General features: G+C 38.2%; 1 protein-coding gene across 1 annotated transcript; it reads left to right on the top strand.

Annotated features, from left to right (window-relative positions):
• The first annotated feature begins 12,538 nt into the window (after positions 1-12,538).
• Positions 12,539-12,942, top strand: LOC307051656 (small nuclear ribonucleoprotein E-like). Its single transcript, XM_079702130.1, has one exon. It carries the CDS (start codon positions 12,565-12,567, stop codon positions 12,841-12,843), a length of 279 nt encoding a protein of 92 aa, XP_079558256.1. The 5' UTR covers positions 12,539-12,564; the 3' UTR covers positions 12,844-12,942.
• Positions 12,943-19,503: the final 6,561 nt, after the last annotated feature.

The following is a 19,503-nucleotide window of genomic DNA, read 5'->3' as shown; positions in this document are numbered from 1 at the left end:
AACGATATCAGGGTGCCCGTTGCCATTAGTCCCACATTCTCTACTCAACAAATTCCATGTCACATTTTAGAGTCTGAGACTTGTAGCACTTTAGTTTCATGTCCCAAACTCTGTATCAGATAGAATACCTCCAGTTTTAAGTAACAGAAGCCCTACTTCGAATTAGCCTGAATACCAATGACATGTATTTCCTATATTAGGAAGTCTAAAAGTAGGGTAGACTCCAGAGACAACTGATTCAGCACCTTAGAGACGTCATCAAGTATCCATATTCTCTGCTGCCACAGTGTTGGCTTCCTGCTAAGACTAGTTACTCTCATGAACATAATATGGCCGCCAGCAGAAACTAGAATAATGCGCTTCCTTGTTTATATCCAGCAGGAGAGTGAAACTAGCTCCTTTTCCCAGAAACTCAAGTAGGTCCTTTATCTCAATTGTCTTAGGCCTGCACATCCCCCAATTAACCAGTTCCAAGGGCGATAGTCTTATCGTGATTGGCTTTCACTGATCTTCTGCATGTATGAGTAGATATTGGCAGAAAAATTGACAAAGCTATGTATTTATTATCTCTCTTTTGGCTTAAGTTATTGTCAACAACCAACACTTTAATAATTCAATAAAGCTAGGTAGACTCCCTGTATCATTTAGAAAAGCTTCAAGGTTGAAAATAGCATAACCCCAATATAGTGGCTTAAAAAAAATAGGGTATTATTTGTGTCATATAAGAAATCTGGTCATATGTACTTGCTGTTTTGGCTCAGTAGCTTGACAATGTCAAGGTTAATGTCTGATTCTCAGCCTTTTTTATATACATCTGTCACCTCATGGTGACAAAATGGTCGCTGCATTCCAGATACCAAGTTTATATTTTAAGCAGGAAGAAGAGGGAAGGGTGGTCTTACTTACATACTATCAGCCAGAACTAATGAGCCATGGCCACCTCCAACTGGTAGGTGACTGTGGAGAAGGGGTCGGGGTAAGCAAAACACAATGTCTGCTGCATACTGACCACTGGATAAAGTACATAAGCATATATAGTTTAGTACAGAGTAATTTATTTTCTTCCAGAAGCTAGAAATGAGTTTATATCTGGTGATAGGCATAAGGATCTAGGTAGGCCCAATCTAGCTGCCCCATCCTATCAGAATGCTTCAGGCAGTCTACCTGTGGCAGCTCTCCTGGACTTGGGAGAATGTATGCTATCCATTGCCTCCTGCTACCTTGTAATTTTTAGCTCAGCTTCTGAGTTCCCATCCATAGGAGTCCAATTGATTGGGAAATTGAATCACAATTGATGCTGCAGGAAGCTGTGGTGGACCTTGTTTCTTGTTACCCCATAAATAGCCACATGATCTATTCTCATAACTCCTCCCAGTGTCCATGTGGGGAATAAGGGATTCTTTGAGCCTCCCTTTCCTCCTCTGCCCCCCAAAGTTGCCTTTGTTCTTTTAGGATTGGCAAGCTCTGACAGACTTTGGAGAGGACCTTGACTCCTTGCCTAAACCTCAAGAGCTATCCTCTTCTTAGCTTCAACTCTCTTATCTTCTCTATTGTTATCTCTATATCTCACTGGACAGTGGGTGTGAAGAGGCTACAGTAGAGGCAAAGGGGACTTCATTTTGGCCTTCATTAAGTCCTCTTTGTTCCCACATCATCTAAGAGCTGGATGCAGAATAGGGCAAGACTGGAAGGCCTACTTCCCATACCTCCACCATTCCCAAGCTAGCCCTACTCTGAACAGAGAGGAAAGATGGAAACCCTTCGATGACTCAGCAATAGTCAAACCCTCTTGGAATCCTAAAGCTACTTGGAACCAAGGCAGCAAATAAGAGGTAATTGTCTTTTGTTGCCTTGAGTTCTTATTCTTTTCTGTGTCAGAACAGAGCATCACTCTCTTCCATAACAACTTTCCTTCTGAGCCTTCTTCATAAATCGTGTCATGGAATTCCATCCCTGCCCACCAGCATCACATGCACACACTAGTAATCCTGTTCTAAGGCAAAGAGAAGTAGAAAACTATTCTAGATTTCTGAGTGTAGGGAATTTGCTAGTGGTTTTGCACAACTGGAGCTTCAGGGAAGATGGTATGTATTTTCCTTTTTTGTTGGAAACTGGACATTCATACAGAGAAGTCATATACAGGTAGAAAGTCAACATCAGAGTCCACACACAACTCTTATGAACAGATACAGCTTCCAAGGCAATGAGGATTATGTAGTTGGAAGTGTCCAGAACCAAAGAAGCTAAGTGGTGACAGCCTTTTACACATATCCAAGACTCCCTGTGCTCTTCTTCTCCAGACACTTCAGGTTTTGGCCAGGCATTTTAAAATAGGCATGGATTGTTTGGAATGGCAGAATTCTTATAAGGGTTTTTTGTTTGTTTTTTTTTTTTTATCCCAGTGCTGGGCATATATCTGTTTGCTATGCTCAGAAGCAGCCGTGTGTTTCCTGGATCCTTCAACAGCTGTTGGTATCCTAAGAGTCTCTCAGTACTATCTAGTACAGGAGAGAAAATCAGGTGTCCTTGATTTAAAAACAGATTCCTGAGTCCCTGAATAGGTTATCTCAGGAATGAATCTTAAAGATGCTACAAAGGGGAAAGGGAAGGAAATCTTGAAAGTCATTATGTTATTTTGCTATCTCTGGAAAGAGCCCAACCCAGATCTTTTCACACAAATGCACCTCTGAATCCCTTGTATCCAGCAGTGGAGTCCAGAGCTTTTGTTTTTAAAGTGATGAGTTTTTTCCTCCTGATTAAAAAATAATGCATGTTCATTGTAGCGATTTTGAAAAATATAAAAAGTACAAGGAAGACAAAAATTATCTGTAGTCCCATATGTCCCTTAATTATTACTCCTATCAGTTTGATGCATTCTTTAAAGTCTCCCACTTCTTTCTCTGTCTCTCTCAATTTATGTGTGTTCATGGCCCCGGCAAAGTTGAGATGATAACCGTATACATTATTTTGTATTCTGCTTTTTTCACCCAACATTATATTATAACGATTTTCTCAGGCAAATAAATATTTTTAAAACATCTTTTTAAATGATTTTGTAATATCAAATGACTGTATCAAATTTAATCATTTTCTTGATAATAATCCATACCGTTTCTGAACAATTTTAATAGTATTTATAGCATTTAAATAGCAGGTATATTAAAAATAAAATAAAGCATATGAAATGTTCACTGTCCTCTGCCAAATGCTATAAAACATATAAAGAATTATAAGGCCAGTTTTCTGATCTCAAAGAGATTTTAGTTTATTATGGTATAACTTTTTAAAAATTAATTGTACCGTATAGCTTAGTACTTAAACATAGAGTTTACAATTTAAAATAATTAGTACTTACAATTAATTATTTTAAAATACTATTTATTTTACATTCACTCTACTTTCCAAAACTCTGTGAGGCAACTTACCATAAAAGAATAGCTAAAATAAAAGTGAAGATCATCCTAAGTAGAGGAAAATGATAGGAACCAAGACATAAAGGAAGGTAAAGGAAGAAAGGAGAAAGAAACCAATGAAATCAGAAAACCTAATCTAAGAAAAATACTGCATGGGCTGAGAGGCACCCAGCTTTTATTATCTAAAGTTCATTCCTTCGATTATTCATTTGTTCTTTCAGCTCACAAATAGTTATTGAGCACTTCCCATGTGCCAGGAACTGAGTTAGGGGCTGGGAACAATGATGAACAAAATAGACTTGTGCTCATAGAACCGGTATTTCACAAAGAGAGATACACTTTGTCCTAGCTCCTAATGACAGTATCCTCAGTGGAAAATTCAAATCTTCCACACTTCTTCATCTCTTATAGGTCCTCAGAAGAAGCAATGGACACTCAGTTAAGTCAAAATATTCAACATAAAGTTTGAAAAATATAGTCCATCAATGTAGGATTTGAAATAGATAATAATAAAGCTTGGAAAATCTAGAGTATGTATGTTTATCACATTCTTTATGAAATTTCATATGTAAATTATCCTATCTAGTCTTTTGATAATAATAATGCAGTTGACCATTTTAAAATGTTTTTTTTAATTATCTAAGAAATCTGAACACACTACTAACATTTTGAAAAAGAGAAAATAAAATTCTCCCTTAAGACCCTCACCTGACCTAACCATTAATAACATTTATATATCTCTTTCCAATCTTTTAGATTGCCATATTTTATATACCTGTAATCATACAGTACATAAAATTGTCCTGGAATTGTTTTCACAAATCATTATATCATTATCATTATCACATAAGCATTGTGTTAATCAGGGCTCTCGGGAGAAACAGAATATATATATTCATTATATGTATAAATAAATAAATAAATAAATAAATAAAGTGAATGAATGAGAGAGAGAGAGAATTGGCTCATCCAATTATTGAGGCTGGGAAGTCCCAAGAACTGCAGCCAGCAAGCTGGAGACCAAGAAGAGCCAATGTTTCCATCCAAGTCTGAAGGCTGGAAAAGACCAATGTTCCACGCAAGCAGTCAGGCAGGAGGAGTTCCCTCTTACTCAGCCTTTTTGTCCTGTTTAGGCTGTCAATTGATTGGATGAGGCCTACTCACACTAGGCAGGGCATTCTGCTTTATTCAGTCTACTGATTCAAAGGTTGATCTCATCCAGAAACACACTCACGGACAACACTGAGAATAATGGGCAGCAAGTATCTGGACACCCACAGCCCAGTCAAGTTGACACAAAAAATTAACCATCAAAAGCATTTTGTATGATATATAGTTTTCGTGAGCATAATTTACTTAGCCATTTTGGATTACGGTATTTTTTATTGTTTCCTGTTTTTTCCCACTTATAATTAACACCATGATGAACATGTTCGTGATACGAATATTTCCGTATTTAAAAACGTTTCTTTGAAAACCCCCCAGATGGGTTTCTTTTTGTTTCGGGGTTGGGACATGTGTTGAGTTTCCTAGTGCTGCTGTAACAAAATGCCACCCACTTGTTGACTTAAAACAACAAAAATTTATTATTCTAGAGCTTAGATGTCCAAAATCAAGATTTTGGTAGAGTTAAGCCTGAGGAAGAATCTGTTCCTTGTCCCTCATCTAGCTTCTGGTGGTTGCTGGCAGTCTTTGGGATTCCTCTGTGTAAGGATACATCACTCTAGTCTCTGCCTCTGTGTTCACATGGTACTCTCTTCTCTGTGTCTGCACATGACCTTCTTGAAGGACACCAGTCATTGGACTTAGGGCCCACCCTGATCTAGTATGATCTCATCTTAACTACTTAATCTGAAAAGACCCTATTTCTAAATAAGGTCACATTCACAGGTACCAGCCTTAGGACTTCAACATATCTTTTTAGGGGGACACAATTCAACCCATAGTAAGGTGTCTGGCTATTCCTGATAGGTATTGTCAGATTGTACTCTAAAGGCCTGTATTTATTTAAAATACGCCAATTCTTATAATAATATTCTAACAATTATATTCTTATAATTGTTATATCTTACTGCTGACTTGACTCTTTTATCATTTTGGAAATGACACCTTTTTTCTCAGGTGAGCCTTTTTGGCTAGGACCAGAACTGCCGGCAGTATTCTTATACTGGGAAAATGTATAGGCTCTCATAGGCTATTCAGAGTGCTGGGACAGCCAGCAAAGGGTGCTGGGTTACTCCAGCCCTTCCAAGTTGTATGGAATGTGTGTAGGTTACCTCAGGAGATAAGGACATACAACATATCAGGAGCACTTGGGCATTGCAGTCTAATGACGAATTGAACATCATCCTGCAGCTACTCAGTTAAACCTCAAGAGCAGACATGGAAAGCTCATTCAGTGCTTACTCCAGCGGCTAGCAATTTTATCTTTCTCTCAGTAGCAGGTATCAGCTGCTCCGTAGCAGACTAAGCTCCATCTGGTAGGCTACTTCTTATCTGTGTTTTTATGTCTTTTGCTGCTAACAATTAACTGATCTTAATCTCCTTATAGCTTCTGTTCAGTCATGGCTTCTACTCTACTATGGCTTCTGTTTCTTGCCCCCTTTCGGTGTCTCTTGGCTTCCATCCATACTATTGTCTGCTGGTTCTGATGCTGAGTGTTCTCAGTTCAAACTCTTCAAGAGAGTGATGAAACTAGATTGGCCAATCCTCATTCCTGCTGAGCACAGTACTAGGTTAAGTAGAACTCATATGACAGGCCTCATGGGTAAGGGCCAGTCATTGATGACTGTCTTTGAATCTGCCAGTTGTTCCTTGTGCAATCAACCATAAACATGGTGGTGAATCCTATGTTAATAAATATGATGACTCAGACCAAGAAGCCTCTCTCAGAAGGGGTATCAGACAGTCTGAGGCTTTCCCAGTGGGCTCAGTGCAATTAGCAGGCCGCTGGCATGGTCTATCCAGCTCTACATATGTATGTTTCAGGATAACAATAACTTTTAGGTGATTGAGAAGTCTTCTAGAGAAGAATTCCTGGAAGAGAGGACAATAGAGCACAGTCTTGAAGGATAGTTAGAGTTGATTAAGGAGGGAAGAGAGTACCAGGCAGAAATTATAGATTGAAGAAAGGCATAGACAGGAAACATTATGCGATGTGCGGGAAACTAAGTAGTTCAGTGTTACTAGGATACAAATGTTGATACAAGACAGTGTAAGCTTGTGTAGGAACCGATTTATGAAGACCTATTTGCCAAGTTATAGAGCTTGGACTTTTGGTAAAAGGAAGTCACTGAAATGTTTTAAGCAGGGAAATATAATAGCTTTTTCTAGTTCAAGTGTAAAATATAGGTTTAAAGGGAGCAGAACTAGCAGCATATTAACTTGTTAGGAAGCTATCAAAATAGCCATGCCAGAGACAATGAGGGCAGTGATAGTACAGATGGAGAACAGGGTACAGATTTGAGGAATGTTTGGAAGATAAAACTGGCAAAACTTGATAATTGGAATCATATAGAGACTGAGTGTCAGGAATGAGTTCAGAATGACTCCCAGGTTTCTTGCCTGGGTACCCTATGAGTGATGTCCCTTTAACTGAAGTATAAGGACTTAGGACAAAAACAGGTTTGGGGGAGGAGATGAAAGGTGCATACTGAGTTCAGTTTTGGAGTGCCATAAATACACACATATAGATATATGCATCCAAGTTAAAGTGTCATTTCTTCAGAGAAAGCTTCTCTGACTATTCGTAGGGTACAGATCTCCATCTCTTAACATCCTCTGCTTTTCTGTTGTGCTAATCACAATTTAAGGTAAGTGACCAATTGTGCAGTTAACCATTAATGTAATCTTCAGGAGGACAGACTCTATTTCCCTGGCCTAGGCCAGCACCCTCTCCACAGTAGGCAGTCAGTAAATATCTACTTAATGAATGCTAGGTGCATCTCAATCACCTAAGAGTTAGTTATTGTTATCCTGTACCTTACATATACAGAGCTGGAGATTCTGAGAAAGAAAGTAGCTTGTGCATTGACACACATTGAGTGAGTGTAGGGTAACCAGATTTAGCAAATAAAAATACAGGATGACCAGCTAAAATTGTATTTCAGATAAAAAACAAGTACTTATTAGTCCCAAATATTGAATCAGATAGACTTACACAGCTCAAAGTGAGTGGCATTTGACTTAGAACTATGTGACACCAAAGTCCAACTCTTTCTACTCTGCCACTAAGATTGTACACCGCTCCTATACTGAAAGCTTTCTTGGGGATTATACCAGCACCAATCCTCTTCCCCTGTTAATAAAAGTTTTTGTTTTATTTTATGTTGTTTTGTTTTAAAATTCCTGCTTTGATGGAAAGTAACTCAGTTTGTCCTGGATGCAGACCAGCAACCAGTGGATTCCAGAAGTTTTATTAGAGTCTCTCTGGGATGCCTTCTCCAAATATAAAGGTAAACTAAAACAACTTGGACCTTCTGCAGTTATCAGATACAGGGATATGAGTTAAAGGACTCTCCTGAGTAGAACTGTTCCCCACCCACTTCTGTAGTATTTTGAGCCACTCAGGAGCTGTGGTCCCTATCAGATGATTATGTACGTCAAAAACGATTGTTTATGAGTTTCCTCATAGATGTTCTGAATTGTTCTGGAAACAAGATAACAGTGTGGTTCTGGCAATTTTCCTGAGAAAGCTTTAGGGCTATCCTGTGTGGTTAATTTGATCTGTGGAGCTGCTGCGTTATGGGTAATTTTGAAACACGAGGTTTACTTATCTGTCTGCCTATCCTAGGTGACAACGTTTAGGCATTGGTTCAAGGGGCATACCGGGATTTTCTTGAAGAGCCTAGAAAGGCTCCTGTGCACTCTCTCTCCTTCTCTGTCTGTACGTATGTATGATTCTACATAGAAAGACACATGTAAGTCCTTTACTAGAACATTAATAGAGATTATCTAAGCAAAAAAAAAAAAATTTCCAAACAAGCAGCTCTTAAAAAAGGAAAATATAATATTGGTCAAAATCATCACAAAGAGATAGGTAAATTCTTTGGATTAATATAAGCAATGAAAACATGTAAGCTCAGGATTTGATGTGCAGGCTCTTTTCAAGAGAAGTTTGCAAGAAAATATTTCCAGAAGTTGACATTTCCACATGGTAAAAAATTTCGGAGCAGAGAGCACCTGTTAGAACCTTGAGCCTCAAGCATGACTACGTATTACCAAGGACAAGACAAAATGATTGTCATCTTTACGTTCCTAATGGTTGATTTTTACCCAACAATATAGGCCCATTTTCCAGATTGATTTCTCCTCCCTGAAGCCACCAAGCAGCTGCTATCATTTATAAGGATTACTGTCAAATTGTTTTTGAAACATTTTTATCTATAGAAGGCAAATGGAATGCAGAAGACCTGGCACGTTTCCACGGAACAAACTTGCACGCTTCAGCTGTATTTTAGGCTTGTCTCCCAGCCCAGACTGGGTTACAAGCACAGGAACAGTCACAAAACATTATCTCTCTTGCTGCACTTCTACCTGCTACACAGAAATTCCTCCTGGCTGATTCTGAAAGGCCAGGAGGGAGGTCACTTGTGTTTGCTAACTCACTCTCAGCTCACACGTGGCACTTTTCCTTCCTGCCCTCTTCTCTGGCTTGCTGTGGTGGTGTCCTGAAGCTGTCGATATTGTCAAGGTCCTATTGGCTTCGACCAAAACTCTGATTTGTGTGATGCTGGACAAAACTATCTTGTCTCCTGAATTTCCTCTGGAGAGTGCTGCCTTGAGTTTCTTAAGGTCTACAAAGTTTAGTGAAATAGCTCTTTTAGTTTTTATTCACGCTTTATTGCAGCCCTTTCCACCTTGGACATAGAATTACGTCCATGGGAGTTGGATTGAAAGACAATGTGAGTAGTAAACACCTTGGTCTACTCCCTCTCTTGACTTTCTTCCCTCCCCATTGCCCACTGTGATCCTTTGTTCTTGGACCAAACTTGAGGATGTGGACTCTTTTGTATGTTTGGATGAGTTCTTTCTTTCCCAGAAGGCTCTTCAGTCCTTTAGGCAATTAGACCTATTGTGGGCCACCCTGCCAGCCTTCTAGATATGCTCAGACACACCTGAATTACAAGATGAATGTGGCATACAGTACCAAACCCACTCTGCTTCCCATGAATTTAGATTTGGAGTTCCAGGTATAACAAAGTGCTTACTGGGATAGAAATGTAAGAAATCCAGCCAGTGCTTGAAGCTGATAGCACTTCCCTGGTGTAGGTGGGCACAGTGGGTCTTCTTTTTCAGGATAGTCATTTAACTGATCCCAAAAGGTTAGGCAAGCAAAAGGTACACAGGCACCCACTGCCCCAGGAGAAGGGTGGAACAGAATCCTAATGTAAGACATCTCTCAAGACCCCTTGTTTTGCATGGCTGGTTGCTGGAGAAAAGGTAGGTAAATTTGCCTAGATGCCAAGCAACCCCCTGGGAGAAAAGGAGGTAGAAAGCCTTTTAAATGTCAGTTCATTAGAAACTTCCTGATGGATTGGGATGGTTCTGACAGATTTTCCTGCAGTTTGAAAGGCTAATAGCCTAGAGGCGAGCACACTGTAAGAGATGAGGAACCTGGTCTGATGGATTCATGGGGGCAAGGAGGAGATCTGTACAACATGGCTAAGGCTGGAAGGTCTTCCTGGGACCCCCTCTGGCCTAGAGCTCTCAGCCTTTGGAACAAAGACTGTGAACATGTGTACTGGCTGGCTCTCTCCTTAAAGCCCAGTATGGCAGTACCTCAGCCTGGGTATGGTATGGGATAGCAAGAGCATCAGTCCACCAAGAGACAATGTCCTTTGACCTGTGTGGGACCCATGGCAGCAACCAAAGCCAGGGTCTCTTCTACCTAGTGCTTGGAATCAAGACTGACTTTTTTTGAACTGAGTAGGCACCTGGCTTTTTTGGCAATTCATGTCAGTTAAGGGTTGCGGAAGTGGGAAGGGCTCAAGATTGAGATACTGGACTTGTTAATAACTTGCAGGTGGGGCTAAATTACAATTAACAATTAACTGCTAAAACAATTAACTGCTAAACAATTAACTGCTAAACAATTAACTGCTAAAATTAGCACTATGACTGATAAAGCCTCTAAACTGATAAAGCCAATCACATGGGTTATATGAGCAGAAAGAAAGGGCTCATTCACCTTCTGTTAGTTTTAAGATTATTGTCCACTGTAATTTAGGGCTCAAATGAGATTGCTTATTTATACTTTTAAAAAGTAGAAGTTAATATGATTGTTTGCCCTACCCTGGTCTCTTAAATAAGCTAGATCCATTCACACAAGTCTTTGGAATTAATCCAGATGGTCTCCTCTTTGGTGCCACTCACTGGCTCTTGCCCTGTGATTCCTGGTTCTTTGATTTGAGTCCATCTTTAGACCTCAGCTCTCACTGTCTGCCTGGCCCTCTTGGATGGTTCTGGGCTAGATTTTCTAGTATGGCAGAGATTCTCTTTTTCCAGCCAAGCCTTTAGCAAATGGCTACCTTTCTCCTGCCATCAGTGCAGCTACTGAGCTGCTTTCTTCTTAGTGGAAGAGGATAAGCCACCGTGCTTGGAAACAAGCCAAAGAGTTCACTCCAGTGCCCTGTGTCTCTGTGCCATGCACTAGTCTTTTTGAGCTGTTTCACACTCTGCTGCTTCACCTGTGGAATGTGGGGATTAAACTAAACGGACCCACTATGCATTATGTATTAAAAAACAAACAATTATTTTTTGTGCTGGTGGTGTTTGTAATAATTTTGAGATACACATACAAAAAAAAAACAAAAAAATGTTTACTTCAAATCAAATGCGAACTTTTGCCCTGGAGTATTCATAGTGCATTGATAGCTCTCAGTTTTTGACAGGATCATGATAATGGAGTTTTTAGAAGTTAAACCCTTGAAAAAATGATTTTTTTTCACAAAAATGTATTTCCCCTTCTGAAGAGGGAAAGATGGAGGTTGATTAGAGAGTTGATACAATGGAAAGAAATGCTGAAATCCTGGTATTAATTTTACCTTAAAAATCTGGAGTTTTTATTCACATCAACGTGATAATTAAGCAAAAGCAGTGGAGAAATTTGCCCAAGACTTGGTCTTCCCACCTTTATTCAAATTACTGTCTTTATTACTTTCCATATCTTAACAAGGGAAAAACTGAAAGTAAGGGAGGTGTGTGCCCCACAATGAATGCACTCATACCTTCCATCACTGAAAATGAGAATGAGCAAGCAATTTGTTTTTCCACATTCAGAATCATATTAAAAAAAAACTCAAGTTTTTAATGGCATTAAGATTAGAAGCAATCAACAAAGACAAGGAAATTTGCTGGAAGAAATGAAATTCCAACTTAAATCACAAATCCAAGAAAACATACTTTACTGGTTTGATTGATCATATCAGGAATCCCCTGCCCACACTCAAAAACAATCTCTTTTCCCTGTAACAGATCTTTTTAGTCACACAAGAACGTGTGTCTCATGCACATAATCATGAAGATATTTTTTAAATCAAATTCTTAAGAGGTTTGTTAAGACTGCTTGTATCTTTCTTTGAGATTCTTTTGACAAGAATTATCAACTACAGAAACCTTCTAAGATTTCAAACCTGAAGATTGTGTTTAATTTTTCTTTGGGTGGCAGGGGAGTGGGGGGAGCCTAGTCAGTAAAGACAGGTCTACTTTTTATCTTTAGTGAAATCACGATGAGTAAACTGAAAGGAAGATTGGGTTGGGGTTTATGCAACTCAGTTTCTTCCTCTCTACCCCTCTATGCTGCTCTGCCTGCAGAGAGATTTACCTTTGCCTCTCTGTATTCCAGCTCTTCACTCTCAGAGCACTGATACTCAGTCCTGGGCAATTCTAACATTTCTGGTATGCAGTCTTAGATTGAATGAACAAGTTCAACATTTCTTTGGATCAGCCTGTAAAAGCAGAGTCTCCATCTGAAAAATATAACAGTCTCCATCTGAGTTATAAAATATAACTCAGTATTCATTAGAACTGACATGAACATGAATCATTTGGAGCTCTGTGGCCATACATGTCAAGAAATATTTATTAGATACCCATTTATGTATAAAACTGAATGAAAGGCGGGATAGTGTGGTCTTTGTGAGCCTCCACCATGGCGTACCGGGGCCAGGGCCAGAAGGTGCAGAAGGTGATGGTGCAGCCAATCAATCTCATCTTCAGATACTTGCAAAATAGATCTCGGATTCAGGTGTGGCTTTATGAGCAAGTGAATATGCGGATAGAGGGCTGTATCATTGGTTTTGATGAGTATATGAACCTCGTATTAGATGATGCAGAAGAGACTCATTCGAAAACAAAGTCAAGAAAACAACTGGGTCGGATCATGCTAAAAGGAGATAACATTACTCTGCTGCAAAGTGTCTCCAACTAGAAATGATCAATGAAGTGAGAAATTGTTGAGAAGGCAATACAGCTTTTTTTAGATGTGCTTTGTTAGAAGTGTAGTTCTAAAGCATTTATTCATATTGTTTTGCTCACCTTTATGTTATTACCAGATGACAATAAATGCTGTGGGATTGTTTTTATTAAAATATTTACATTTAAAAAAAAACAATGAAATAAAATGTACAGTGAATACCATAGGCACAGTCCTGACCCTAAAAGGAACAGTTGATAACAATAGCAATGATAAGAGCAACTACCACTTAGCAGGTACTTACCATATGGCAGCCATTTATATTCTCATTTAATCCCTAAGCCACTCTAATGTAGATACTATTATGACTCCTTTATGGAGAAAGAAAATGAGGTTAGGAAATATTAAGCAGTTTACCCAAGGTTGCATGACAAACACTATGCTTGTCTCTGAAGAACACACTACTGGGTTGTATTCCCCTTGAGCCTAAGTGAAGGCTGAGCATGTAAGACTGGAGAAAGCCTCTTCCCCACCTGTTTGCTGGACTGTAAATTTGTAAGTGCATGGGGTCCTTGGATGGAGAGGGAAATAGAGAAAAGAACAGAATTTCTTCTCCACATGGCCTGATACTGGTCTCCTGGAATGACTCCGTACAGAGAGAAAAGGAGGAAGTGGGTACTAAAGGAACCATAAAATATATCTATAGGTTTTTTTGTGGTGGAGAAGGAAGTTTACAAAAGAAATATATCCTAGTTAAAAATTCAAACAATACAGAAATGTATAAAATAATCTCACCAGAAAATATTGCTGTTAATGGTTTATGTATATTCTTCTGGACTTTTTCCCACATATAAATATATAATTATTTAAAATAGGATTGTAATATACACAGAAACATTTCATCTAATAATACGTTCTATAATTCTTTTCTTTTTTTCTTTTTCTTTTATTTTATAATTCTTTTCATATCTTTATCTCCTTTTTCTGTATAACTACTTAGTATTTCATTGTGTGGTTATACCATAATTTATCTAATATCTCTATTTGGACATTTAAATTTGTTTACAAATATTCTACAATAAATATTTGTATGCACACATCTTTGCAATGTGTCTAAAGCAAATCCCTGTAAGCGGAATTGTCAGGTCAAAGGAAAGGCATATTAAAAATTTTAAGGACTGTTGTCAAATGCCCACCGATGAGATGGTACCATTTTATATTTCCACCATCAGTATAGGAGAGTGCCTATTTCTGTACACTTTTGCCAGGACTGGATATTATTAGTCTTTTTAACATGTGCTAGTGTGATGGGTGAAAACTGTATCTTGTTGTTTTGATTTGAATTTCTTTCATTGTTATTAAGTTTCAGCGTCTTTTCATATGTTTATTTAGCTACTTGTATTTTCCTTTTGTGAATTCCTAATTCTGTCTTCTTTTTCTGTTGGGAATTTAATGATATTCTTATTGATTTTGATGAATTTCTTGTATATTAGGGATAGTTTAGTATTTGTCTGCTATACATATTGCAAATTTTGTTTCCTAATTTGTCTTTTGTCCTCATTTTCTTCTTCTCCTCTTCTTCCTTTTTCCTTCTCTCTCTCCCTCTCTCTTTCCCATATAGGTGTTTTAAATTTTTATGTCAAAAGTTTTTATGGCCTTTGGACTTCATATATTTATTAGAAAGGCCTTTCACAGTTCCAAGAGTATGCAAGTATCAATTCCTGTTTTCTTTTAGAACCTTAATTTTTTTCATAATCAGATATTTGATCTAACTTTAATTCACTCAAATTTAGCTAGGAATCCAGGTTCTCAGGTAAAATCATTAGCTTTAAAATGTCTGCCATTAAAATGTATATATTTTTAATGTGTGAGCCAAAACAACCTCAGTGGCCAGATTTGGCCGTGAACTGCCATTTTGTGACTTCTAGTTATAAAGATTTCACGTAAGAAATTAAACAAGACCGACTGTTTCTGTTACATTGCTGATGGATAAAAGGAGTATATACAGCATGTAATTAAATGCAGGAAAAACTGTACAACTACCTGCTTGAAGGTAATGACCTTCAAGTTCTATCTCCTAAGGAAGATTACTTAGCTGAGATTCTAAGTTTCTTCATCTGCAAAATGGAGATAGTAGTAGGTTTCAGGGAGCATTAATTGTGTTCTGGCCTTGTATGGGGTCTGGCACGTGGGATGTCATTAAGTGGTAGTTATTATGAGGGGTTTTAGTGAATTACAAATATGATCTCTACCACTCCTGTAGCCATTTGTGTGGCATGTTCTAAGCTTGTTTCAGAAAGAACTTACTCAATTGGAGATTTGATTAAAGTCAGGTAGTGCTTATGGGTTCCCAGTTTGTGTGTGATTTAGTGAGGGACTCTGTTGGAGATATGCAAGAAGCGTTAGACATAGTCTACTTTTAGGAAGTCTCCAATTTGGTTAGGAAAATTAGACTTTCATTCAGAAAAACAAAATAAAACACAAATAAGGATGCTATAAATAGTACCAAATTGATATGGATATGTGTTAGCTCAAGAAGATAAAGTTGTAGGGGTGATGGAATTGAAGGCCTTGAAGAATTCATAGGATTTGTGTGTACCAAGAAAAGGGCATTACAGGCTTGGAAAACAGCGTGAACAAGACATAGATATGGGATTACATGTGTCATTGTGCTCCGCTGCAGATGGTGGGGAGAGAGAGAAAGGAGGTGTGAATGGGCACAGAAAGGAAGAGTCCTGGCCAGGGCAGAATTGTGGGAGTATGCTGGGACAGACACATTGAACTCAATAAATAGAGAGGGTTACAATTGTGGACTGAGTATTTTGGATGGAGAGGCACAAGAGTCTGTGACAGTGCAAAGTTTGGTCAGGAGGTCTGATCAGTCATTGGGAATTATGGGTGTTCACATGGAAGTTCAAATTATGGCTATGGATGAGAATGTAAAAGTAATAATAGCATTTATTGTCACTAACGTAGCCAGCAATATGTCACTAACATAAAACATGGTTTCAAGAATTGTTTTATCTTACTTAAGCTTATCACTTAAACATTACAACTGTAGTAAGTTAGGTGATATTATTCTTATTTTACAGATGAAAACATTGAGATATAGAGAGGTTAAGAGACTTGCTCTGGAAGAGAGAAATGTCTTCAATAACACTAAAGGGTCTGTCTCTTTGGGATCTTCTTTAGAAGAGCCACTATAAAATCAATCCAGACAGAGGCCACATTTCAAAGTATAGACACCAAGCTCTCACCCTCTTTTGAATGCACTTTAGGACATAGGTCAAGATGAGAATGGGGTCACAGTGTCTTGGTGACATCTGTATCCTTACCATATGATGTATCCAGTAACCTTTCAGAGGATTAGAAATGTGAAACAACAAGGCTCATAGAGCAGGAAAAGTCTATTCCAGTGAAAAATTGTTCATTTATGACTCAGTGATTTTCTCTGGTCCTTGAGTCATGATTGCTTAATGCTGCCAGGTGCTTCAGTAATTCCCTCTTTCCTTTTTTGACTAGTGGGTACTTTCTCTCAGTTTTCCTTTTCAGTTTGGGGGATTTTTCAGATTGTAATTTACTACAGGGGAGATAAAACCATTGATTTTTATAACTATATAACATTTCGGTAAATCAAGTCAAAGAATAACCAAGAATCTTGTCCAAGACAACAAAGTTAATCTCTCTTAGCAATAGGACTAAAATGTCTTAACATTCCTCTTTGGATTTTTATTATCCAAGCACATTTAAAGCATCAGCTTCTGTGATATTGTGCTAACTTCCTTCCTGAGAACCAATAAATGCAACTTTTATATTCTCAAGTTCATTCTCTTGATATCCCTTGGCCAGTTAAATGGCTATTTGGTAAAAAAAAATTGAGAAGACAGGAAGTCTTACAGATAATTTGCATGAAGTTTACCTCCTCAAAAGGCAGTTATGAGAAAGTTCTTTTCTAAAATGAGCAGAAATCTGTTTTCCTAGAATATTGAGTCATGAATCTAAGGCTGAACCGAATCTACAGTTTAATAATGTGAACCCAAAATAAGACTGGGACCCACTGTTCTACTCCAAGGACAGAGGAGCATAGACACCATGACTGTTTTGGATTGCCCTTCTTTTCATTCGTGCTTTCAGAAGAGATAGTTCCAGATGTTTCAAATCTGGAATATGGTCACTTTCTGCCAATGCAAACAGAAACCCTGCTACATATTGTTTTGGGGTTTTTAAAAAGACAACCAAAAAAACAATATATTTATTTATTTGGTGTGCCCATGGTTTCATGGAAATACCTCTTTTGGGTTTGTAAGAATTCATTTGCAGATGCATATTTCTGATAGGTAATTACATTAGCAAACTATTATTTGCACCCCCATAATATATCTCAAATTTATCAACTTGTCTTCAGCCCCACTGTAGCTACCCAGGTCCAAGCCACTCACTATCATCTCTTGCCTGGACCACTATATTTGCCTCCTGGCTGGGTGTCTAGCAGCCCGAATATTTTTTAAATCAAAAGCCACTTCTTAGTTCTATCCTAATCAAAACCTCCCATGACTTATAAGACCCTAAGTAACCTGGCCTTTGCCTACCTTTCCAGTCTTGTTTTGTTCTACTTTTGCCCCTGCCCTCAGGCCTCCATTTTGTTTTAAAACTTAACCAAGGTCTTCCACCCTAACGCTGTTGCACAATTGGTTTCCTCTTCCTGGAAGACTGCCCCTCTCGCTTAGTACAGCAGTCTCTTTCTCCTCTTTAGATCTCAACTTAATGTCAGCACCACAGAGAAACCTTCCCTCACCACCCTATCTAAGTGAGGCCCACCATTTTTACTCCATTTCTTTGTCCTGTTTGTTTCTTTTATACCAATTATATTAATTTGTTTCTTGTTTTCTTTTTATTATTTTTTTTCTTTCTGGAAAAATTGAAAGCTCTTTGATCACAGGGACTATCTCTGTTAGTTCACTACCATCCACTTAGCAACTGGTACCATGCCAGGAACACAACGGGTTCTTCTACATATTGATTTCCATGTGTTCCAAAAAGGGACCGCAATGCATTTTTTGAAAATAATAGTTTGAGATCTGATTTTTGTCAACAAGCTTGGCTTTGAGAAGAAAATCAAGTCTGCATTGGTGATATAGGTAACTAAGACATGCCTATGTGTCATCTGAGACACTGGTCTCTAGGCTAAAATGTTAAAGTGCCCTGATTACTCAGTAGATACTTACACTGGTAATATTACAATGATAGTTCCATATTCAATTACCAAGGGCTATGGCAAACTCAAATACATTGAGAAGAAAACAATTAAGTTGAGGAAGGGTCTGGCTATACAGAGAAGGAGGAACAGAAGATGAGAATTTTAATGTCAGCTGGGGATAGAATTGTAAAAAAATGAAATGAGATGAACATCAAAGTGTTGTTATATGGAAAAGATATATGATTCATTCTAAATTGTTCCAAAAGGAGAACTAAGATCAGAAAAACATATTTCAGATGATCATAAAGAAAAACTTGCACAGTTGCCCAAAAATAAAATAAACCTCCTTGTTAAGAACTAAGCTTTTTGTCTCAACAAATGTTCGGGCAAGACCAATAACATCTTCAAATATATTAGTGTGAAAATTCTTATGCATAGTGACTTATAAAAACATAAACAATCAATTCATGTTGGTAAATAATTGCAACTATGTGAAGTGATGGAAATGTTAATTAGCTTGATCATGGTAATCATTTCACAATTTATGCACATGTCAAAACATCACATTGTGCACCATAAACATATATGATTTTTGTCAATTATTACTTCAATAAAACTGGGAAAAATTCATGTTTGGTAATAAATGAGTGTATTACTGTGCAAGCTTAGACCAAGTGGCCACAGAGGTCTAGAAGAATGCTGATACTCCTTGATGTTTCTAGCATCCCCTCTGTACCCATGTGGGAGATACAGAGAGAGAAATCAGCCCTTGTTCCTTGCCTTAACAGGGGATTTTAGAGAAGGTAAAAAGCCCTGAGAGATGTACACGTTTTCTTAGAGGAGTTGTATGAGTTGGTCCTCAAAGGATTAAGAAAAACAGAATAAAGATGATGTGACATTTTAGAGAATTAGTACAAAGGTCCAGAGATGAAATTGAGCATGACATCAGGGACAGTGAATAGACAAGCTGGTTATAGTGATGTGCCACCCCGCACCCCGGGACAGGGAGAAATGAGGCAACAGGGACATAGGAGCCAGACTAGAGAGTTTGAGTTTGATGCAGGAGACACATGGAAGTTTTGTAAATTATTAAGCAGAGGAGGGACATCATTAGAACGTGTATGAGAAACACTTGCCTGATAGCTGCTCCAGACAGACAAAATAGAACTGTGCCTTTTGAACTGGAGTGCACTCCCCTCACATTCACACACCAAAATGTTCACTGAGCATTCATATTACTTGAAGATTTGGGGGAAAAGATACTTTAACTTGTAAGTAATTGAAGACATTTCTTTATATCAAACAAATATGATAAAATCTAATACTTCAGAGAAATGACATTCTCTGCATGTTGCAGAATGGCTATAGGTTCTGCTCCAAGGGCCAGCTAGCTCTCTTGGGCTCTCTGTGGCACTCGGTCCTTGGATGGGAAAGTGTGAACAGCCTATAAGAGTAAGTGAAAGGGCAGAAGACCGTGC

Source organism: Hyperoodon ampullatus (assembly GCF_949752795.1).
Source record: "Hyperoodon ampullatus genome assembly, chromosome: 1".
Taxonomy (NCBI): Eukaryota; Metazoa; Chordata; class Mammalia; order Artiodactyla; family Ziphiidae; genus Hyperoodon; species Hyperoodon ampullatus.
The sequence above is the reverse complement of the archived record's forward strand: the minus strand, read 5'-3'. Positions and strand labels throughout refer to the sequence as shown.